Source organism: Sinocyclocheilus grahami, unplaced genomic scaffold, assembly GCF_001515645.1.
Source record: "Sinocyclocheilus grahami isolate Dianchi unplaced genomic scaffold, SAMN03320097.WGS_v1.1 scaffold57.1, whole genome shotgun sequence".
NCBI lineage: Eukaryota > Metazoa > Chordata > Actinopteri > Cypriniformes > Cyprinidae > Sinocyclocheilus > Sinocyclocheilus grahami.
Genome location: NW_015505236.1, coordinates 1176957 through 1202909, shown reverse-complemented (window position 1 = coordinate 1202909; position 25953 = coordinate 1176957). Strand labels below are relative to the sequence as shown.

General features: G+C 35.9%; 1 protein-coding gene across 1 annotated transcript in view; it reads right to left on the bottom strand.

Annotated features, from left to right (window-relative positions):
* The window catches only part of snx29 (sorting nexin 29), a 227934-nt gene that overhangs the window by 109398 nt on the left and 92583 nt on the right, over positions 1-25953 (bottom strand). The window contains exons 16-18 of the mRNA XM_016270687.1: positions 16156-16272; positions 10712-10767; positions 10095-10176 (exon numbers count right to left, since the gene is read on the bottom strand). Of these exons, the coding sequence (XP_016126173.1) occupies positions 10095-10176; positions 10712-10767; positions 16156-16272 (255 nt within the window). The remainder of the gene's footprint in view (positions 1-10094; positions 10177-10711; positions 10768-16155; positions 16273-25953) is intronic.

The window sequence follows — 25953 nt, the reverse complement described above, 5'->3', positions numbered from 1 at the left end:
CCCATACAAAATACAAAATATAATTTTGTATTCAATTATACAAAATTATATTTTGTATAATTGAATACAAAATTCAATTACTTAAATAACAGTTCACATACAGCTAGTATAAACATGGTTGTGCCAGACTAAATTTGTTTAGTGTGGTCAATTAATGGCTGCTGAAAGCATGAAACTATAGAAATGTTTCATGCATGAAACAACCAGAATTACAAAGCACAATCTTTCAATTTTCCTCTCAGTATAAGCAGTTCCTGGTAATATTAATAATATTGTCAATGCTTGATTATTTACTTTTGTATAAGGGCATTAGTTCCAATACATAGTCTGGGTCATGAAGCAAAAGTATATTTAAGACCGCAAAAGTCACGTTCAAACAGAGAAGAACTTTCTCCCACTGTCAAAATCCTGGACCAACACTGACTATACAGCCCACTCATACCCAGATTCATTCAGAATGAAATGCAAACAGGTCATTTCACCTGTTGGTATTGCCCATTTTATTTTCTTAAATTAACTTGCTCCTGATATGCTACTATGCATCTCATATAGTTCTCTCTCAATTTCCCAAGCCCCATCCCAGTTTATAGGCAATGTGCTCTAGGCGCATTGCCATAAAAGGTTTAGAGGGTGTTGTAACTATAAAGATGCAATCTGGACTAGTATGAGCACATGCCACCAAACAAACCATCAAATGCTCAAGTTCAATACAGCCAAAAACATTTGGATCCTTGTCCATGTAACTTTGGCTACATTGCTTTTTAAACACCCAATTGTACAGGGGGCTAATGTTCTATAAATACTACAAGGATAAATATATTACCATTCAAAAGTTTGGGTCAGTTAGATTTTTTTAAATCAATTATTACATTCATTTAACAAGGATATATTATATTCATAAAAAAGTGGTATAATGTTAGAAAAGATTGATGTTTTACATATATGTTGTTCTTTCTGAACTTTCTATTCATCAAAGTGTCCTTAAAAATGCGGTTTCATGGTTTCCACAAAAATATTATGCATTACAAATGTTTTCAACATAAGAAGAAATATTTCTTGAGCACCAAATCAGCACATTAGAATGATTTTCGAAGAATCATGTGACACTGTGGACTGGAGTAATGATTCTCAAAATTTAGCTTTGCATCACAGAAATAAATTGCATTATACAATGTATTAAAATAAAAAAATATATATATTTTTAGAAGTAATATTTCATAATAGTTCTATATTTCAGCCCTTTCCTTCAGTTTTCGAGTTTTTCAAAACTAAATCTTCCTTTAAAAGTTTGACCCCAAAGTTTTGAATTGTAGTAGTGTATACACGCACATATATACATACACACACATAAACAGTATATACAGTATATTTAAGATAAATTTCATTCAAGATGTCACATCCTGAAAATAATTGAGACATTTAAAAAGTTTAAACAGGCAGTTGCAATTACTTAATATGGGTATGTGTGTCTCAATTGAAGCACAGAAAACAAGAACGCAAATGCAGTTATAAATAACAAACACAGATTCTAGATTTCTCAAACTGCATCAAATGCAGAAGGAATGCAAACATTGAACTCAATGCAAATATGCAATAATGGAATATCATCACATTTTTATCACATTCTTCCCTACATTTTCCAAACAACAAAGATGTTTCTATTCCTGGTCTCCAATGGTTTTCTCATAAAAAATATGCACAAATGATGTCATCTTTCACTTGTAGGTTACATGTCATGCTTGTTGAGCCTCAACGATACTCAAATTGTGATCCGTTTCTTCTGAAAGGTCTCATCTGGACTTCATTTATAAATAATTCGCTGTCAAGTCTTTCTGCTCACAAAACTGTCAAAACTTGTAATAGACAAACAAGCAATAATAAGGGAGAGGAAGCTACTTATTGGCGAGTCAGTTTTTTTTTTTACCCACATATCGATTGCTTTGAGTTTAAAAGTGCATCACGACAATAATTGGCCAATTTAAATCACGCTAAAAGATTTACAGTGGTATTTCATACTTTTTCTTTTACATAAAATTAACACATCTGGTTTTGTGTTGATTAAGGGGTATGGTTAAAGGTATGGAATGGTTAAGACAAAAAAAGTGCTTTTGATATGCCAGTTTAGGAGAACACATAAATATATAATCTATAAAAAGGTCCATCTAGACAGGTCTCACTATTATGAAATGAAATATTCAAGAATGTGGCACATATTGCTTGGGGCCCAAATCAAGCATCCATGAAATACTGATAGCCACAATATCACTCTCAAATTTATTATATTTGTGAAAGGATTTGAAAATCCATTTGAGCAGCCAAGAGAGAAAAGCAGAGAAGGGAAAGGCAGGGGAAACTGAGAAAAGGGAGTTTCAGGGAAATGACATCTTGTCTCCTCATCCAGCTATGATGAAGTCATTGAGCCTTCCCAGCGTTCAGTGAGGTTCTGGCCCCAGTGAGCTCCAGCGGTCCGCTCTGTATGAATTAGTCATGAGTGCAGCTCCATAGCCGCCATAAAGAGGATGAGTAGGAGATCAGTTCTGCTTTGTAACGAGCCCCATTCTAAAGGTTAAACATACACTCTCACACCTTCTCCCTTCCCTGGGTGTTAACCTAATAATCAACCATTCAGACATGAGCAAATACCATGGCAAAAAGTGACCTGCCATAACCCATGACAAACTTCTGGAAACCTCTCAGTATGATTGATAATACATGAAATAAAATTGGTATTGCAAGGTCTTCACTCAAAAAAATATTTAGGCCTACATTTAAGATCTATGTATTTAAATTGCATATTAAATGTCCACTCATTTGGACATGTGATTCATGCATCCACGTGATAGGGTTGTGACGGTGAGGAAATTTTTCCACCGATTAATCGACGTGTGACAACACCGATAATACCGGTATCACCGTGGGGGCAGGGGCGTTTCCTCTTTTCCTCGCTTTCCTTCACTTTTAAATAGCTTGCAAAAGCGGCGTGTGCATTTTACTTTCACTTTCAAATAACGGCAATTCGGCGTAATGCAATTGTTCGTTTTTAGTTCGTTTGAATTGTCCCTCTTTTCCTCGCTTTCCTTCGCTTTTAAATAGCTTAAATTTAAAAGCTTCACTTTCGAATTAGCGGCAATTCGGCGTCAATTGCTTGAATGCAACAACAAAATACATCGTCAAACTCACTTTAGCCTATATATAAAACATAGAACTTTTATTAACAAAATGAATAAAAATACACCATGATATAGGGCAGGCTATGCCTAATATAAAATAACAAATAACTTACATAAAGTTAGTTTATTAGCAAAACGAATAAGAAAGCTTGGAGGTACGGCATACACCTTGATCTCAAATAAAATAAATAAATTACACAAAGTTTAAATAAAGTAAAAATCAGCAAACATTGTGGAACCAATTAAATAAGAAACGAATGTTTAAAAAAAACTTCCAAAATCACCTTAGATAAACGGCAAAAGTCAAAAGGCTTTTCAAAATCCAAAATACTGCCAAACAGGCGCTTTTGCATTTCGTTTCGAAACTAAATCATCCGCGATCGTCTTGTCTGTCTCACCCCACTCTTCTTGTCAGTCAGCTCGACTCACTCTCCTCACTGAAGAAATGAAATCTGACCTCTGATGCGTCTGTGGTTCGGCACGCTGCATTGAGCATCCGCGTTCAGTTTTTAATTGTTGTGTCTGTTCTTTTATTGAACTAAATGATTTTTATTACTATAAAAAAATCAAAACGAAGGTGGGGGTCGATGGGCAAGTGATGTAACCGGTGTTTCGGCTTAACAACAGTATCACCGTCAGCACCGTCTATCGCGACAAGTCTACCTACGTGATGTATATTTCTCAGTCATACAGTGGGGAAAAAAAGTATTTAGTCAGCCACCAATTGTGCAAGTTCTCCCACTTAAAAAGATGAGAGAGGCCTGTAATTTTCATCATGGGTATACCTCAACTATGAGAGACAAAATGAGAAAAAAAATCCAGAAAATCACATTGTAGGATTTTTAAAGAATTTATTTGCAAATTATGGTGGAAAATAAGTATTTGGTCAATAACAAAATTTCATCTCAATACTTTGTTATAATATACCCTTTGTTGGCAATGACAGAGGTCAATTAAAAAAAGGCAAGAAACAGGTATGATTTCTACACTCAAAATAATCACAGTATAGTTCATTATGAACTATTTCCATATTTTTGTTTTTATTTCAATTATATTTTCAAAATGCTTTTATTTAAACTGGCCACCACTGATTCTTCGAATCTTAGAATCAGCATAACTCTGTTGACTTTGAAAACTATTAAAAGTATTTAGGTAAAACATACGAACATGGCTAAAATTGCTAGATGTGGAATAAGCAATATTTAATTAGTTAAAATGTATGAGATTTAAACAAATTGAATTTATGAATGATAAGTATATAAACCTGGTTATTGTATATTTAAAACACAATTGATGTATTAGTACTATTACAAAATCATGTCTGCTTCATTTTTGTATGACAGCACGTTAAGCTTATTACAGTAGTTTATGGTAAAACAGTAATCCAAATGAATGGACATTTTTATATGTAATTCAAATACAATAATCGAAAAGGAATAGTTTATCCAAAAATTTAAATGTGCTGTTATTTCACTCACCCTCAGGTCATCCAATATTTCTTCATTTTGAGTCAAAAAAGCAAAATTAGAACCAAATTAATACCCGTGGCTTCAGACAATATATTGAGGTCTTATGAAGTGAAACGATTAGTCTGTACAAGAAACCAAACATTATTTACAACAACAATACCTGTAACTGTCACCATTGTTGTTTACAAGAGAGAGGCGGGATGCATGTAAACAACAATGATGTCAGTTCACGCCATTTACCACACAAACATCATCATGCAACAAAAAGCTTGAGCTCCACAATCACTTGCCTGAGGTTATGGATTACAGGTAATAATGTTCAGTTTCTTGCACAGACCAATCATTTTACTTCATATGACCTCAGTATATTGTCAGGAACTGTGGGTATTCATTTTGTGTTTCGTGTAAGTGCTTTTTTGGCTTTCAAAGTAAAGAAACCCTTTGACTTGCTACTTATGAAACACCAGGCAACATTGGTTTCAGCTAAAATCATCTTCTTGTTCTAGATGGCCTGAGGGTGAGTAAATTACCAGCAAATTTTTATTATTGGATGAACTATTCATTTAAATTTAGGCCTAAACATTTTTCTGAGTGTAAGGGGCTGAATGAAAACAAGAAACTACAGAACAGCTGGATACTTTTCCTATCTATAGAAGATGTCTCGTATACAACCAAGAAAAATGAGCAATGATCCATTCATCACGAGTGCCCTCCCTGCCAGATTTCAATCAAATGGAGTGGCACAATAGCCAGCGGGCAATTTTTAACGTCGACGTGCAAAGTACTTTGTGATTAATAACAGCCCGGCGATGATTTGACTGCAATGAGAATCATAATCTTACTAAACGTCATCGTGATTCTCATTATAATCATAATCACCGGCTTCACCATCCTGATCATCGTTACACTATAATCAGCGTAATATCCTTCAAAATACATATGCAAGTTTCAGCTTTGCGCACTGCGCCATGCTCATGCATGCGACATCTATCATTTTCCTTTTTAAGTCAAGCAAGATTCAGTTTAAATGAGACTATTTTAATGGGCAGGCGACTGGAGGCTGTGATACTGATATTAGAGACTTCGCTATATCTTCTCTGGGAAGAGACGATGACATGAATTATGGAGATGTCCACTTTTCTACAGATTTATACTAATTCAATAGTCACTTATGTGTGCATATTCAATGCTATCTCTAGAGAAGTCATTTAGCATGAACTTACATAATGCCAATGCTCAGTTACCATAGAGCATTCACGTTAGAAGACACAAGTACAAGCACATCATTTGGTTGTGTTCTTACCCTAATCATTAGCTATAGGAAATATTCAGAATGGAAATAAAAGGGAGAGGGAAAATAACAAGAGTTATCAAATCTCATTAGTTCATAAAAACAAGAACTTTGAGGAGTTCGGAGGCACTGGGCTCAGCTGGTTTTGCTGATCAAAGGGAATAACTCATTTAAAAAAAAAATGAATTCTGACTTAGGAGTTCAGTGCTTGTATATGTACACTGCAGAAATCTAAGAGCAAACCCAGAGCACTGGAACAGGAAAAAGTGCAGTAACACCAGGGAAAGCCTTGCAAAGGAAGCTATTATTGCCCCTTTTTAAATTCTGAAGCAAAAACACTATTACTTTGTAGAGGGCATTAGAGTGTGTAACACAGGCAGTCTACTCTTGAGGTCTATGCCAGGATGATCTTAACAAAATGTAACAGTTCTAAATAAGTTAAATGAAATTTACAGCTGTGTTAATACATGCATATGTATAATCTGTTCAAAACACACATTTATATATTTTAGAGATGCTGTCACATCCCATAACCTAATAACCTGCAGAGATAAACTGACACCAAAATGATGGATTTAAAAGCATCATAAAGGATTTGTGAAGATACAGTCGATTATCTATTTTGTGTTTTATATCTTTATGTATTTATTCATGTTCAATCTCCATTTAGTATGAAAAAACTAAATGTATTCAAAACTATTAATTTGTATTCAGTATTCAAAAATACTGAAAGTATTCAGCTATTAATTTGTTAGAACACACAGATCATGTTTGTAACAATTTCACATCAATAAAAAGTACCTAGTTGAAAAAACATGCATTTTTTATGTAAACCCTAATATGGGCTACAAGAAATTATAAGACCAGGCAGATACATGGGTAAAAAAAAAACAGGTCAGACTTTATTTTAAGGTCTAATTCTCGCTATTAACAAACCATTAACTATGATTTTTGCCTAATTTGCTGCTTATTAATAGTTAGTAAGGTAGTTGTTAAGTTTAGGTACTGGGTAGAATTAGGAATGTAGAATATGGTCATGCAGAATATGTGCTCTATAAGTACTAAAACACAGTTAATATGTTAATAATAGTCATGCTAATAAACAACTAGTTAATAGTGAGAATTGATCCCCATACTAAAGTGTTACCAAAAAACAATATTAATAAATATATAAAAACAATACGAATGATACGAATAATATGACTACTTATGCTATTGATATACAGACAGACAGTAACTAAAGAGAGAGGGGGCAGCACAAGGAACTGTTTGGGAAAAGATACCTAGGTCAACATTCATTTTCAACCAGAGGGATAATAGTGTAACTGACAATAGTGCGGGGACGGCCCCTCGAGAGGCCCCTGCAGCATCGACCCTGTCTGTATCTATGGAGCAGTGCACACCTTTCGTCTCCACCTCTGATGTCTTTGAAGAAAGGAGATATGAGGGAAGGGTAAGGAGAAAAGAACAAGGAGATGAAAAGAGAGAAATGTGTATCCTGTAACTGCATGACCACTGATGAGAGGTGTGATTGCTGCCTGCCACCATATAAAATCCCTTAATAAGACACTATCACAGCAGCAACACTGATTTACAGGGGACATTTACAAAGGCAGAGCAGCACCATTAACACTTGAGAATGAAACCACAGATCACACATACAGTGCATCAAATGGGCACAACCGTACGCAGAATACAGGCCATTTCTGTGAGATATCACCAAGAACGTCTGCACTGAAAAAAAGGAAAACAGCAGAACGACACAGCCCCTGTAAATCCACATTATAACAGTCATTACATCTGCTTTTTTAATAACCCTTTCCGGCGAAATTGTATAAGCTTGAATGAGTTGTTTTAGGCAGCTGTTATATTTTTTCATTATGTGACATGAAACGGAGGTGGTAGAATTCTTCACAGCAAAACAAAGCTCTGGTAATATTAGTGAAGATCAATTACATTTTTTCTATGGAATCCAAAAGCAGTCTGATTTATTTTATAGAGGGTAATTTCGAAGCACAGACGAGAGGCAGAAACACAAAAGTGGGAAATGGAGGAGCTGCAATTTTGGACGGTGGTGGTAATGTGCCATAATCTGCTGCCAGGGGATGCCTGATGCAGGACTCCAGACTAAAAAAATTTACTCTGGAGCCACTGAGGCATAAAAGGAAACATTCAGAAGCCAGATTACTTTTTTTGTTGCTGAATTATAGAACCACTCAATATAGATCAGAAAGTACCGTCATCCATGATGATGTTTAGTTATGTCAATGAATTTTGAGGATCTATTGCAGTGGATTTACATGGAGGCACATCACACTCTGTGCTTTTACACTTTGGCATTGTTAAAAGACCAGTTAGCATGTGGAATGACTGCAGAAGTATATTTATAAAAATACGGTTCTGTTCTTGGAGCTCATAGCTAGTTAATTTGTTCCCTTTCAATCAACAAACACTGCCATGGGCTGCGACAAAGAGACAATTGATTAATCTAAATCAACGACTAAATAAATAAGAATAGCACGATATAATGTCTAATAATTATAAATAGTAGGGATGCACGATATATCGGCCACCATATCGGTATCGGCCCATATCGGCTCATTTTTTTTTATTGATTTGAGGTAAGATCTTTTTAAATGATCAGAAGTGACAGAATTTTCACTTGTTCTAAAATTACATATTTTTACAATATTGCTGCTTTTACTGTATGTTCAATTTTTTTTGTCTATTTTAAATAATATAATATAATATGATATATACAGGTGCATCTCAATAAATTAGAATGTCGTGGAAAAGTTCATTTATTTCAGTAATTCAACTCAAATTGTGAAACTCGTGTATTAAATAAATTATATTCACACATCAAATTTTTGAAATGTCAATTGTTGATTTCAGGCAGTAATTGATTTAAAACTATTACTTGTGATTTCTATAGCGATTCAATGCTTTACAAGCACAAATTAATGGGGACCTTGAACAGCGTTGTTCGTGCCCTCACATTTCTCTTTCACACACTCCACTATTTATCGCCTGTCACAGAATTGCGCTCGTGCTTTGTGCATAGCTCTCAACAACACATTTTTTGAGCTGCCAATGTGTGATCTCTCCTTAGTACTCGTGGCCAGTACTGCTAAAGTAAAGTAGTTTTTACTTTTCTGTTTTCAGTGGCTCTCAGTCATACCATTGACATTAGCTGAGCAGTTGAAGGCTGCGCATTTGGACAGAGCAAAAACAATGTAAGTGTCTAAAAGCATACATGTATTTTCACTGAATGATAAATGACTTTTAACTTAATGTTGTTAAACCGAATGTACAAATGAAAACTTTAAATAACCACAGCATTAACAACAACCTTGAAATAAGAGAGCGAGGTTTATCTGTCAATCACACGCATGAAAGTTGCGTTCGTGATTATAGCAAACAGTGCATCCTCATTCGCCGATAAAAATAAAAAGTTAAATGCTGTAGCATTGTATTTTATGAAAATAAGATAAAGAAACTCATATCATGCAAAGGTGTGACATAAAATGTTACCCTATACATTCACACTATGCTACACAATAGTTAACACGAATTTTACAAAACCTAGTGAAAAATAAATATACTAAAATATATTTAAAATAAATGTATTTCATGCTAAGTATACTACAAATAAAATTACATGTTTATGTACTTAATAAAAACACCCTGCAATTGTACTTTTAGGCCCGGTTTCACAGATGGGGCTGAGGCCTTAGTTAAATTAAGATATTTAAGCAGCTTTTATAAAAATGCCTTATAAAAAAAAAAACATTTCATGAGTGCATCTTGAGACAGAATAATGGCACTGACATAACCCTATGAATCGTGAATCGAATCGAGTCGTAGTTTACTCAAAGATGCACAGTCCTAGTGTGCACCAATACCACTTTGCATATCCACGTTCTAGTTTTGGTGTTGTACTATACTATTATCTAATAATTTAAATACTTTTAAGTCATCCTGCAGCACTAGAAGTTTGCTAAGGCCCTCTGGTTGAGAAACACCGTACTTGGCTTAAGTCAGCGAACTTTCTGTACAGTCCAGCAGACAGAGCAACACACACTGTGAGGACAAGGGTGGTTAAAAGAAGATTAAATCATTTTCAGAGTACATGGTAGATTAAACTTTGATTAAAAGAACTACCTGATATACATGATAGGCGTTGGCAGCCCGACCTTGAAGGAACACAGAGGGGATCCACACGTTGATAAGGGCACGTTGTGTTCTTAGAGAGACAAGGAAGGAAAAAACAAATTGGGAAAGTCTAATTAGAGAACCTTAACAGAAGAGTCATTTAGCAACAGATTAGTGTAGCTACAATCACTTTATCGGCCCAGGGGTATGAAAAATCACTCCTTTGACAAACTGAGGGGGAAAAAATTACAAATATTGACACCAATACTAAAAACAGTTGAGTAAATACTTGAGCCATTACTGGGAAAAAATTGTCTTTTACTTAACACACAAGTTTAACATTGTATGCCTTTAATTCAGCCATTTTTAATGACTGAAATCTTCTCAGCTACAAAGGTTATAGCTATGTGGAAGAAGTGCATGGAGGCTCTGTAAAAACAGAAAGAAAATATAAAAACAGAAGCAGCATTCAGCTTCCCTATTTTTAGCAGTCTTCAAAGTCAGATCGATTCAAATCGATGGAATTCCATACCATCGATTTGATTCTCAAAAGAGGCTTGCTGTACACCACCTCCAACATAAATACATACAAATATAAAAAGAACAGTGAGTAGGAGGCCACTTACGTCTCGAAGTCAGAAAGGCTGGGATCGTCAGAGGTCTGGCTCAGGTCCCCTGGCACCTGTCCAAAGGCAGAGCGCATGAGGCCATAGTGAGCTTTTCCATTTGCATCGAGCTGAGTTTGCTGATTAACACTGTACTGTTGTATAAACTTCCAAACCAGCTACTGTATATTCTGTAGCTTACTTTCCAGGCATGACAGTCCAGTGATATTTACAGGGGAAAAAATGAATTTGGACCCAAAAAAAACTTGGGATTTGTCATTTGCTTTCATAATATAACATGTTTCTGAATCAAACAAGATATTTAGCTATTTAAAAAGTAGGAGAGTACTTGATTTTATGCATCAGGAAATAACTGAATTGTTTGTAACTGAATGGAATTGTGGTTTTCTTTTCACGATCAATCGTCGCTGTCACAGCGGAGTACTCGATCGCTGTTGCACATCCCTAATATATGTGTGTCTATATATATACATATAAATATACTGTATATATATGGGATGTGCAACAGCGATCGAGTACTCGGCCGTGACAGCGACGATCGATCATGAAAACGATGATAGTGAAAAAACTGTATGCGGTCTAAAGTATAGAGGTGAGAAGAGAGAAGCATGGCTTCGAAGTCACGTAGTGATGTCTGGGTTAGCTACATACATATCTGATTAATCTAATATAGGATGCATTGGGATGTTAACATTTATTAACATGCTGAATGCGCTGTATATCACCAGTGTTTAGTTTCATGCTCAAATCCAATGCCTGATATTGACGGAGTTATTTGAGACGGTCATTTTGCTTTTAGGTGTTTCTTTTTTTTTTTAAATACTTGTTATAATAATGCAGCAGTGCTTTTTTCGTCATATTTGTTCAACAGTCATACTTCAATTAAAATTGTTTTCGTACTTCATACAGCTTCGAAAACGTGCAGGCGATTTCAGGAATCACTTGATAATGTAGATGAAAATATAGCACAAATCTGCCATAAACATAGCAATGAGAACTTTATAGAATTCTAGCCTATAATAAATTCTGTCCTTGTTTCAGCACGCTGTTATGTAAGCGCATCACAGTGGGAGCTCTCTCTCGCGCTATAGCACGTAACTTAAAGGGGTCATCGGATGCAAAATTCACTTTTACATGTTGTTTGAACATACATGTGTTGGCAGTGTGTGTACACAACCACCCTATATTGATAGAAATCCACCCAGTGTTTTTTTTTTTTTTTAAATCCCAAACTCCAAACCCCTTTCTCGTATCAAGCCGTTCACAGATTCTTGGTAGAATGATGTAGTTCTGCACAGGCCCCTCCCACGATTGTTAATTGACAGTGGCGTCAGTCTTTGGTTTTAGCACAGATCCGCCCTGAGTGAGCTGTAGACAGTCCGCCATTGTTTCGATGTCAGAGCGGGTATAGACAAGAATGTCTCCTAAGTGATTTAGGTGTTCTGTTGTTGGATGTAATAATGAACATGGCAGTCGTCATTTACTCCCGACATCTGAGCCGCTGAAGATGCAGTTGATTACGTTTGTTTTTTAAGGGAATGCACCCCGATCTACCTAAATGCATTTATGTTCGCGCAAATCATTCGTGATCCAGCTTCACCAACAGAAAATGTGAGTATAAGGTTATTTTTATGAATCTTTGCCAATCGCCTTTCCTAATAATGTGCTAGTTAGCCAGTTTCACGATGAATGCGGTTGAAGTTAAGAGTCTCTCAGAGAGCGGCTCGGAAGAGAGGGGCGGGGTGAGCAGAGCTCATTAGCATTTAAAGGAACATGCAACAAAACGGCTTGCTGTAAAAAGATCTGTTTTTGACAAGGTAAAAAAGGATGTTGCTTTACACTACCATTGAGTAATTTTAACCAAAGTATATTATAGTCTTTTCATTAAGACCCTAAAGAATCATATCAACTTGTGGAAAATGGCCATCCGAAGACCCCTTTAAAGTTCACTGGAATTTCATAAACATAGCATTGTAATTAGAACTTTATAGAATGTGAAATCTATAGTAAATTCTGTCTGTTTTCTTTCTCAGCGTTTCAGCGCGCTGTTATGAAAGCACATCACGGTGGGAGCTCTCTCTCGCGCGCTATAGCACGTAACAAAGTTCACTGGCATTTGCATCCTTTTATGCAGATACAAGTTGTAATGTTACGCCTATGTTATGTATCTAAGATATCTGATTAATATCATAGGATGTGTCATAGAATGGGCTTCAGTTCATTGGTATAAAGTCACTCTTCAGCTTCACCCCAGGCAGCTATTCCTTTTTAGATGCTTCTTTTTTAATAACATTTCTGCATCATAATCATAATCTAACAGTGTTCTAATCATGTGTTCATGTTTTCATAGACAGGTTTTCATGTCATTTTATTTTTAACATTCATTTTTATAACATTCTTCAGATATATTCTTTATCTCCATTACGGCAATGCCCGCCCCCCGAGTACTCGTTTTTGAAACCTGTCAATGATCGAAATGAGAAATTGCCAAAAATGCCCATCCCTAATATATACACACACACACATTATAATAATGAACATGTTCAACTCATAAGGGCCTATTTGTGTCATAATAGATTGATTTAATTGACGCATCTCAACAAAACAGATAATACAATCTATTTTTCCAGCATTATAAGCAATGAATACAATTTTAGGCAAGCAGTAAAAAAAATCCTGTTCAGAGATTTGGAATCTGCCAGATTAAATAAATAAATAAATAATATTTGTATTCAGCAAAGATACATTAAAATGATCAAAAGTGACAGTAAAAATGTGTGAAATATTTATATTTCAAATAAATGCTGTTTTAAACTTCCTATTCAAAGAATGTTTTCAGCATTGATAATAATAAGAAATGTTAATTGAGCATAAATTCAGCATTGTAGAGTGATTTCTGAAGGATCATGTGACACTGATGACTGCAGTATTGACTGCTAAAAATTCACAGGAATGAATTATATTTTAAAATATAATTAGAAAATTTATTTCAAATTGTAATAATATTTCACAATATAAGACTATATAAGACAAATAAATGCAGCCTTGATGAACATAAAAGAACATTAAACGTTTTTACTTATCAACATAACATTTTATGTAACTTGTATGTACAATATATACAACTTTAATAAAACCACTTGCCCTAAGCAAATTTTGTCAAACATAAAATCACAAAGGCATTTCAGTGTACTATAATGCTGATGGGAAATTACTTCACTACTTAGATAATCTATATAAAGCTCTGCACATTTACCCCTCATTCCTGAAAACACCGGAGCCCAACCCGGAACAATGATCTAATCCTATTTGAGTGTGCATCTTATCTCGTGGTGAAAGTGTGGTAATGTCAGCATTTACAGGGGTCACAGGCTACTGCATCTTGGCAAGCAGTGGCACCAGAGAGGAATGGACACATGAGCCATGGAGGCTAGATAAACCATTCACCGTATACAGTTCAGCACAGTTACAGAAGGCCATGGTTCAAAGCCACTGCTGTCAGATGTATCAAAAAGTAATCAGTGGCCAACAGATAAGCAGTGAACAGGAAAGAGCACACAGTGACCGAGTGTGCCACTAGAGACAAACTGGTCAAATTAAATGGACACTTCATCCAAAAAACTAAAATAGCTTTGTGGAAGGGGAAAAAACTCATTTTAATTGTTGAAAAAAAAATTATTATTGTCTTTTCTTCACACAAAGCTATCACATGGCTTCAGAAGACTTGGAAATGCATATTGCAATTCATATAATGTTTTGGATTACTGATATTGATATTTACCTGTTTCAATGTTATGTTATTTGCTTTCTTTTAGGTTAATGCCATATATGTTTGAGTATAAAAATGCTTGAATGCTATGGAAAGTACTTGCAATAACGCAGTCATAGATATTGATATGGAACTGGAAAAGAAGTATAATAAGTATAAAAAGAAATATAAAAAGAATGAGGAGTAAATCTCTCTTCAGATGCGGCCTGCATTAAGCATGAAGGACACCTGATACCCTATCGCCACTATTGCTGATTAAAGTTTGATAATAGAGTTTTTAGCTTAGCTGATTTTAAGTTTTATTTTTGCATTAACTGATTTGTATTGTAACCAATAAAATGAGTGTTTCATTGTTATAATTGCCTCCCATAAGATTTTACTTTAAACTACAAACTGACTTTGTTTTAGACACGTTAACCATATGTTAAATATAATATAAATTAATATAACATAAAACCGTGAAGTGATTCTTCAGCTATTTTTTTTTCCTACGAAAATAATAACAGCATATAAATTTGGAATGACCTGAGTGTGAGGGCTGGGTTGACAATATTGAATAACAGATTTAAATCAATCTTTAATTTAAAGAACAAATATTGACCCTAAAATCTTAATCTAAAATGTAATCTATGCTGTTTCCTGTTGATGCTGGAACAAAACTTCACATTCGTAGCTTGCCTGCCATCCAGTAATCACAATAAGCTTTTGATATAAAACATGGTCTGAGCTCTCAAATTCTGTAAGTTTCATCACACAATTTAGACAATAAATGTAGTTTTGATGCTCTTTAACGTGGCGTGACTGATTGATCAGTTTAAATGGCACATCCTCTTCACTATTAGTTATAGCAAGAAACAGAAATTAATGAAGATCAGAAGGTATGTTGAAACAACTGTTTGTTGTACTGTTGTATATGAAATTTTTCAGATTTCAACCACAGAAAGACATCAATAAAACAGCTTGTAAACAATACGTCACATCACATTTAACTCAGGAAAGCTATTCAATGGCCACAGCTCATTAGTTAGCTAGAAAATAAATCTTTGATAAATATATTCACTACATGAAATGTTCTTTATATATTTAATCAACCAGTTAGCGATGTCTTCAGTAAAGTATGTTTGAAAAAAACTATTCTGCAAAAGGTTTTATGATGGCCATTATTAAATGTTTTATATTTCGATAAGAAATTGTAGAAACATAATTATATCATTAAAAAATAAAAACTTTGAATTTAAAATTTGAATTAAACATTTTGATTGTTGATACAAAAAATAAACAGCAGAATTGCATAGTTTGGAGCCTGTTGTTAATATGAATATTTAATATTAATGTACCAACTGACAGGGTTCCCTGTATAGTTTACAGTCTTAGTTTGTCAACTTGATGTCATTCCAAAACCACAAAAATTTTTAATTTTATTCCAAAACAGCAATCTATAGTATGCCATTGTTTATCTAGCTAGGTAAATGCTTGCGTTTGAGACACGGGAAAGTAATGTGGCACAGACAGACAGTTGATGATGGACGAGGGGGCAGACCTATGGAAGCAGACAGCGATCTGCCCAGAGTGCCTGGACTGCAGAGATAGAGAAGAAAGAACAACCACTCAATGAGGGTACGGTTTCACACACCCACAGAGAGGAGTGTGTGTGTGTGTGCTTGCATCTGCTTACCGGCCCGCGCAGGTCGATGAGTTCCTGTCTCATCTGTCCGATCAGGTTGTCTTTGGCCATGAGGGAGCAGTACAGCCTCTCGTTAAACTCTATCAGCTCTCCGTGCATCTCAGCCACCTAAAAACACACACATTGACAAACTTGCATCAAACTACCAGTGAAATATGCTGTTTAAAAAGCACTAGTGCTCGGCAGCTGTTGCGAAGCAGGTTGTAGTATGTGACATTTCTTAAAGGCATGTGAATATGAGTAAGCTTGGTTTTGACTCTCAGGTGTGGAAGTGTTCAGCCGGTGAGCATTAGCTGCTCGTTACAGCGAGTCTCACACCTGCCCGGCGACTCGTCAGCTGTCACACAGAGTAAGTGACACAGACATGGAGGCAGGCTCCAGTCTGCTATTCAGAACTTGCATTCATTTGTTTATGGAAATCATATGTCAGGGTATATTTGGGTTAGCGGCGTTTTGCCTGACAGACGCATCATGTCACTTTTTGACATGTTTGTCCTGGTTGCAAGGCCACACCTGGCCAGAAAAACAGGCATGAATGAGTCAAAAAAATGAGTAATGCAAAATCCTGACCTTGAAAGTGAAGGCAAAGGCCATAAGAGTGCAAATTCAAATGCATTTTTTGAAAAGGATGGACACAAAAGAGAACATGAAACAAAGTGCCTTTTGGGTTTTAGGATATTCTATTTACATATGCTAATACAACCAAAATTAAATTAACCTAAATTAACAAAGTCTTGATCACTTGACCTAAACTTGTACGGTGCATCCTAACCAGATGCAACATAGTAAGTCTCATGTATGTAAATGTTTTTTTTTTTCCTGACATCTCGTCAATTGCTTGGTTTCTATTCTGAATCTCACTGGTCCAAAATCCTGCTCCATATAACATTTGTTTTGTTTTTTTGTTAGAGTGAAAATACAAATTATGTTGCATTAATTTTTGTTAACATAACAATGAACATTTATTGCATTCAAGTCAACAAAAAAAATGAGTGCATATGTTTTTACATTTACTTTCTATAAAACTTTTATTGCTATATCGTTTTTAGGTTTTCATGTCAAATATCAAACTACGTATATATTTCTGAATTTTTATATTTTACACTTACTTTATATCATTTATATTTCTGTCTTATTTATGCATGCATCTTACACAAAAATTTATTTTAGATCATTGTTTCTGATTGATATTGTAGCGTCTGGACCACTCAAACACACAATATATATTTTGTTAGCTAGATTTAACAAATACACTGTAACACCCCAGGAAGCCGAACAGGCCGCTGGTTCCATAACAACCCTGACACAGATACTTTTATGACCTTGTGGAATGTGAGCAGAGACTCACACACAAATGCACAGTAGAAATTGACTTTTCTACTAATTAATTCATAGGAAAACCTTTCTTTGAATGAACAGTGTATCCTTCAGGTCATGGTGTATGTTGTCTTTGATATTTTTAGACTATTTTAGGCATGCTTATGAGGGAACACATTCCTGTCATCCTTTCACTATATGTAATCCTACCTTGTTTAGTATCTATGAATTCGCATATTTACTTATATGCATATTAACAAACAAAAACATTAATTTAGCATGTTTTATATTTTACATTTATTTGAATTAGACTCAATTTATTTGAATTTATGCATAGTACCAAAGAAAAACATTTTGCATATATTTTTACATTTATTTTTATAGCATTTTAATTTCTAATTTTTCCTCTATGCAAGGTCTCTTACAAAATACTTATTTTGCGCATTTCACACTTTCATATTTTACATGTATTTAATGTCATTTTCATCTAACAATAACATTTACTCTGCATGAAGCAAACCATAAAAGTGAGTGATTAACTTTACATTTGCTGTCTTTTGTCTAAGTTCTAAGCAAATCACTTCCCACTAAAAATACATCACATTGCACCTGAAGTAGACAAAAAATATATGAAGTACACAAAAAAAAAAGACAAGAATTAAAACTTCCTACAAAAAATTTAATTTCAAACAGTGCTGAACGAGTGGGTAGCAGTCTCAAAGAATCTCACAAAGCAGTCTGAACTACAGAAATAGCTTCAAAACTTTTGTAACTGATTGTCAGACACAGTCCTCTATCTGGCTACTTCACTGCCTAATGTAGTGCTTTATATAGCACCTAGCTGTTTCACAGCATAAAATCCATTTCTCCAAGTCTTTTTTTAGTAGCTTGTGTGACAACTTCAAAAATAGTGACCCTTTCAACGTGTTAAAAGAACGTCAAGCTTCAAAACATATATTTTACAAGAGAACTATACACATCTCTTGTCAAGAAGGTGATTGCAGGTACTGGAACACAAGCACGTACAACAATCATGCAAGCACAAACATTCACAACACCATGACAAAAGAGTGATTATCCATCAAGCTGGATACAAACGGGAAATTATGTCAGTTCGTTCTGCCATATTTACACACCTAGATCGATACACACCCATTGACTACATCCACGGATTCAGGTCTTATTCATCTCGCCATGGCTCCGCATGGCACACCACTCATAGTATTCTCATTCATCACATTCATTTATCTGCGGCCCTGCTTTCGCACAGGGCATTAAAAAATGAAAATTAATTTTAAGTGTCAAGGAACCCAATTAATTCTCTGCTAGGAAGCAAGCTAATCAGTTTGTTGTTCAGTAAGCAATAAGCCGGCTGCGTCCTTCCAGGTCGCTGGGTGAATTTTCCGACCTACGCTGCCGGGTGTTAGCGCATTGGATTTATCTAAACAGGTGACAGGTTCATGCACTTCAGACAACGCATCAAACCTCATTACTGGGCCTTAGCAGGAATCCAAGTGTGTGACTGTATCTGTATTCACTCATTGTAATTACGGGTCACCCTAGTGCTCCAGCACAGATATCAAGAACACTGTATTCCACAATTATCCCTAGTCATTATTTCCAAGAGGGAAAGAAAAACAATTGTGCAGAACAGAACAATTGTGCAGAACAGAAACACCACACAAGCACAGCATCGCTGAAATAAGTCAAAGCCGAGGTGAAACCGAATAAATGTCAAGAAGGATGAAAAGCATGTGTGCGTTTTCATAACACGCTCATAAGCAATAAGCTGAAGTAGATGGGAGCATATTAATGAGAGGAGATTTAGAGGAGTTGATTTTTCATTTTTAAGATTCACAAGGAGAGAGAAGGATATTTTGAGACCGATGTGTTTGCCAGATGCTTTCGCCTTTGAATAAAATCAATTTCAACTGATTAAAACAGACTTCAAATGGATTTAAACCACCAACAAAACAAAATGAAAAGGAAAGTTTCTGATTTTTTTTTAACATAGTTGCTTAATGGTTCCATTAAGGATTCTTTTATAGGCACCATAAATGCAATATAGGATCGCATTTAAGGCCTGTTAAAAATGCATAGAATATATTAAAAATATATAAATAAAATAATACAGATAATTTATTAGACATTTTTAATAATAAATAGTTATTCATTTAATAAAGTACTTAAACCAATAAAAATGTTGCAACTGGGTTCGGTTCATAAAACTGAAAAGAATAAGAATGTCATTCGTTTGGTCATTCACTTAAAGGGATAGTTCAGCAAAAAATGAAAATTACCACATAATTTACTCACCCTCAAGCCATCCTAGGTGTATATAAGCAAGCCTAACCAACCAGTGCTTTCACAGAACAGCTTGCAACATTAACACAAAAGAACACTTATTGACTCCCAACTCAGGAAGGAGTTTGCCAAATTAGGGGCAAGTAACCAAGATTAATGGTCAAAGAGATGCACAGCTGACCATCACACATAAATCTGTGATAGAAATCATGAGCTACATACTTCCTCGGACTGGTTTCCCCCACACAGGACAAAGGCCAGGCTCCTTCTAGACCTTTTGACCTTTTTGTTCCTCACAAAGCACACCCTCACGTTCACAGGACGACAGAGAGACTGTGTTTTACATATGTGGATGTATCTAAAATCATCTTAAAAGGACTTATAAATGAATATCAGTCCATTGCATAACTTCATAGCATGTATGTAACCCACACATTTGTCTATAATGTTCTAATCACTCATTGTGTATGTATTTTGTCTGACCTCGTGTGCCCGTCTAAAACTTCAACCAGCCCACAATTCCGCAACTTCAGCCAACGCCCAAGACTTCACTACAAACCACCACTGAACTTCCAGCCAATCAGCAACCTTGGGAAACCCCTTTCTGCAATGATGACAACAAAAAGGAATCCCTTAACACAAAGGCAAAGCAAGTACAACCTCAAGATTCTAGCTGAACTGGTGCATTTAATATAAAGTTTATAGCCTCATTGAGAGACTCAATGAGAGGGTTAATTAGATGATTGATGGTTGTTCAGGTCTATGCAATAGCATATATTGCTATAAACTTGAGATTTCATATTTTCACTCTTCTAAACTCATTCTTTCCTCACTTTCTCAACTTTCTGCAACTTGTGTGAATGTATGAGTGCGTATGTTTATGTGTTAGATCAGTTTATATATCTAAGATTTATCCAATAAAGCCTTATTTATATTGAAAAGAGAAGTATCTTGTGTTTTGTGCTTACAAGTTAATGTCTTAAACTGCCGATCTTGTTACTGTGCTAATAAAGTGTTTTCACTATATTTTGGATATTAATATCCATGCAGAGTTGATGTTGTACTTCAATTGCACTAACTGTCATATGCGCGTTCACAATATAACGCTGTTCCGGTCAATGATGTAGGACGTCAGCATAGCGTTAGCTCCAGTGAGAATATGCTAGTCTCACGAGAACCAATGTTTGTTTACTTCTAATTCGTGACCAGTCTTTTGTTTTGCTTCTCACCGGAGTTTACACTATGACAACGTCCTACGTCATCGGCCGGAATGGCGTTCTATTATGAACGTGCGTATGACAGTTAGCTAAAGTTAGAGATTAGTGTTTATAAAGTTTTAAATATGGATATTTTTCTTACAAAAACGCATCGATTCGCTACAGGAGGCCTTTATTCACCCCCCGGAGCTGTGTGAGGGATGCGTTTTATTGGACTTTTTTTGGACTATTGAAAAACAACACCCATTCACTGCCATTATAAAGCTTGGAAGAGCAAGAATGTTTTTAAATATAACTCTGATTGGATTCGTCTGAAAGAAGAAAGTCATATACACCTAGGATGGCTTGAGGGTGAGTAAATTATGTGGTCATTTTCATTTTTGGGTGAACTATCCCTTTAAAATGACAGACTCAGAAGCTTTATATTTATATTTATGTCTGAATAAGAAGCCGGTTCTTGGTTCCTGATCCTAACTACCAAATTAAACAAGATGGCTGTGTCTGAACACTGAAAAACTTGCAGGCAGTATACAATGGTACCGTAGGAAGGCAGCAAACCCAAATCCAATCTTTGCATCACATCCTGTATATTATTAAGATGCCTGGGCAGATTTTGAAGGCAGCAAAGATGTATTTATATTCTGCTATCCTGTGCATGCGGCTGGAGGAAAGAATAAAAAAGGCATTTGAAGGAATGGATGAAAGCAGCAAACTTATATATAAAGGTTCTTTTTTTAAATTATGACTCCATTTCTACTGAGAAAAAAAAACATTAAATATTCACTTGGCTATCTCCAAAGCTCATACTTGAATTTGCTTAAGATCATTAGACATGAAGGTCCTCTGGAAGCCTTCTGAAACCAGAGGGAACCTTCATACATAGTCACTGACTAACAGCAGCGAGACAGCAAGGCTTCTTTCGCTTTCAAACACAGCCAATGATTCAATGCTTTGCGGGGGGAGGGGGGGGGGGGGGGTTCCAGTCATCCAGTGGGTCTTGAGGTTACGTGGGACCCCCCAAAAAAACAAAAAAATCCAAAAATGGCAGGTTATATTACAGGTCTCTGGTCTTCTGAGGTAAAGCTGTTGCTAGCATTTTGGAGCAGTGCTACTTTCAGAAGCAGGTGCTGCTGACAGCTCGTCTGCATGGCTGTCAGCGAGCGGGAACGAGTGCTGAGCCAGGTGTCCTGAATGAAAAAGACTTGGTCAAAGCAGAAGGGGGGATGGGGGAGTGTGGCCCGCTGCAGCTCTAATACCCATAATTGGATGTGAAACAAGTTTGAGAAGTGAGCTTAGAAAACAGGCTTAGCAAACACAAACAGACTTGAAGTGTCAGAGGAAGAGCGACGGAGGAGGGGGGATAAGTGTGACAGTGAATGTGCTGCTATCACTTTTTTCCCCAGGCAAACACTCGCTGACAGAGGGAGAGTTTGGCCTGGCAAAGAAGATCCAAACTGATAGGTAAAAATGCAGCCGGGATAAAAATAAAAAAAAGAACGGAAAAACCAATAGTACACCGCCAGAATAAAAGAACTAGAGATAAGAACTTGAGCTTTAAAATGAGAGAGAATGATCATTATCATCAATTGATACTGGAGTTCATTACACAAAGTACATCAAACCATGTAAATGAACATCACATCCAACTCTAAATGACTATAGCTAACACATGATTAGAAACCCCACTGAACAGACAACATTGATTTTCACTATATTAGCGGTCATACTTCATACAGATTAAATGCTCTAATTACTATAGATTTTTTCAATGTCATTGTATACATACATACAATGAGTACACATACAATACATAAATGCATACATAGATATAAACAATGCTGAAGAATGAAACCACTGAATATACATACACACACACTTTAGTGTGGAAGCATTAAAATGATCAAAATAAATGGTCACACTTTAATTTAAGGTCCAATTCTCGCTATTAACAAACCATTAGGGCTGCCCCCTAATAGTCGACTAAATCTGGTCGACCAAAATTTTGTTAGTCGCAGAGAAAATAAATAAATAAAAAGAATTACACAGGCGAAGTCACGCAGTCCGTGATGGACAGATCGTTAAAGGCTGGTCTATGTGGTAATACAGTACATCGGGCAGGACATCCAAATGCTCACCTATCATTCATCGACCTCAAATATGGCTTATCATCTGAAATATGTCAGTATTAGCAACTTTAGATGGCCGCTCAATCTAATGTTAACCAAGAGAGATGTGCGCTATTCAGTGTCTGTGCGGAGTGTGGAAACTGAACAGTAGCATTCACTGCAGGACAGATGGAGGCGCCGCTGTGCTCACTTGCTCTTAAAATACTGGTCATTTTTGCTCATACAGATAGGAGTAATACATCTTTCAACTCTGTAACGACTACGTTTATTTGAGTGCACTCACAATAAAAACAAATTGCGCTTTTGTGAAATAATGAAAGCAAACAGGATGCGCTTTCTGCCGTCTCATTCTCTGTGAACTTGGACGCGAAACTCAGTGTATCTTTTTACCTTACGAATATGAAAAATATATCTATAGAGAGTGAAATGTCTACTTTCAAATTAACCAATTCAAATGGAAAACAAATATTCTCAGATTATGTAATCCGTATGAAACATGCATACAGGCGCATCACTATGCGGAGATGACGAGTCAGCGTCGCCAACTTAATCTCTTAAACCGAAAACAAAAAAAGCACTAGTTTAGAAAATTATTAAAATGTTAATGCAGTCTCCTTACTGTTTTTCACTGATACATTCACAGTGTTGGGGGTAACATATGACAAGTAATGCGAGTTATGTAATCAGATTACTTTTTTCAACTAACTAGTAAAGTAACGCATTACTTTTCAATTTACAAGAAAAAATAGTTACTTTTTCAAATAAGTAACGCCAGTTATTGACTGACAATTTAGCCATTTATTGTGATGTTGAGAGAAATCGGAAGTACAGAGGCTTTGTGTGCACTGAGTAAACATGATGTTACTGTAGTTCTAGACTAAATGTGAACATGCATTAATTCACCTTAGTCACAAAAAAAAAGATTCAGTATTCATCAAAATGAATTAAAACAGTGAAATCCAAACTAAGAATGAGACACAAACCTGCAATAATTAAATATGTTAAATAACACAAATATTATTTTAATCCCTAATTATTTTAATAATATTTTTATTTAATCCCATTTTATTAACCAATGTCTTTGCAGCTGACTTTTGATAATCCAGTTTAACCACACTAATAAGCAAAAATGGCTTTAGATTGACTAACATTTGTGCTGCATTTTTTTTTTTTTATTGCTAAAGAGTGTTGAACCTTCTTCTCCTGTGTTCTACTGTACAGACGTGGATTTTCTTTTCCTTCAGCCTGAGGGTTATTCCTTTCACTTTTTGGTGTGAAAGGGCATTTACATTAGCTAAAAATAGAACTTTTATATTAAAAACAAACAAGCAAGCCCTGCCCAGATTTAAAAAGTAACGCAAAAGTAACATAACGCATTACTTTCCATAAAAAGTAACTAAGTAACATAATTAGTTACTTTTTTGGGGAGTAACGCAATATTGTAATGCATTACTTTTAAAAGTAACTTTGCCCAAAACTGTACTTCTGCCGGTGCACTGTGGCAAGCTTTATCAGTGCGCTTGAGTGCATATTAGGCTACGTAGGCAATGAAAGGCTCATAATAATGATTTAAATGGTTTATTAATAAACGTGCGATTAGTCAACTAATGCTTAAAATGAACGACTACTAGTCGACCAGAAAAATCCTTAGTCGAGGACAGCCCTACAAACCATTAACTATGACTTTTACCTCATAAAACTCCTAATTTGCTGCTTATTAATAGTTAGTAAGGTAGTTGTTAAGTTTAGGTATTGGGAAAGGATTAGGGATGTAGAATATGGTCATGCAGAATATGTGCTATAAGTATTAATAAACAGCCAATATGTTAATTATCGGCATGCTAATAAGCAACTAGTTAAAGGGGTCTTATTATGCTCTTTTACAAAGTCTTGATTTTGTTTTGGGGGTGTACTAGAACATGCTCTCATGCTTGGTGGTTCGAAAAACGCATTATTTTTCACATAATTTACATTATTACAATACCTTTCTCCCCAGCCTGGTACAAACGGCTCAATTAGTTCCGGCTTTGATGAAGGTCCACCTTCCGAAAAACGAAATGTGTTGTGATTGGTTAGCTTTCCCAGTGCGTTGTGATTGGCGAACAGCTTAGACGGTGCTTCAGTACTGCCACGCCCCCTTGTGGAAGCTGTCCTCAGTAAAATGCGCAGCACACAATAGCAAATTGGGGTTATAATGCTCAGGAACAGAGTTAAAAAGTAAATTGCAACCACTGTTTCCTGACATCATCTGCTTTCGGAAGCCCAAACAAAGACGTTTGGGCACGGAGGTGAAAAAAACTGCGTTTCAGGCGGTCGTGCACCGGACGAGAAGCGCAGCGTCGCACCACGTCTTTAAAATTCAAATACATTATTTTCTATGAGTGTAGGCACAGCGGCGGCGCCGTTCTGCGTCTGTCCGCGGCTCCCAGCTATGTCGTGTTGTACTTGTAAGAATTGTTCTAGACCAGCGGTTCTCAATTCCAGTCCTCGTGTACCCCTGCTCTGCATGTTTTGCATGTCTCTCATTGTTAACACACCTGATTCAGATCATCTCGTTAGAAGTGAGCTCCGTGCATGAACTGTGTTCCGATTGACATGGTTCCTACACAGTGTCCATTGCTCCTTACTCCCTGAGCAGGGGAAATCCGTTGAAGTTTACTTCACTTCGGAATATTCATTTACAGATTTGCGCTGCGCTGCTGCCTGCAGCGTCTAAACACACAGATGAAACTTACTAGAGAAGCGTGAAGTGGGACATAATATACCTCTGTAAATAAATACAATTTAAATTCACGTCTCGCACACTTAAATGCCCTTTGTATGGA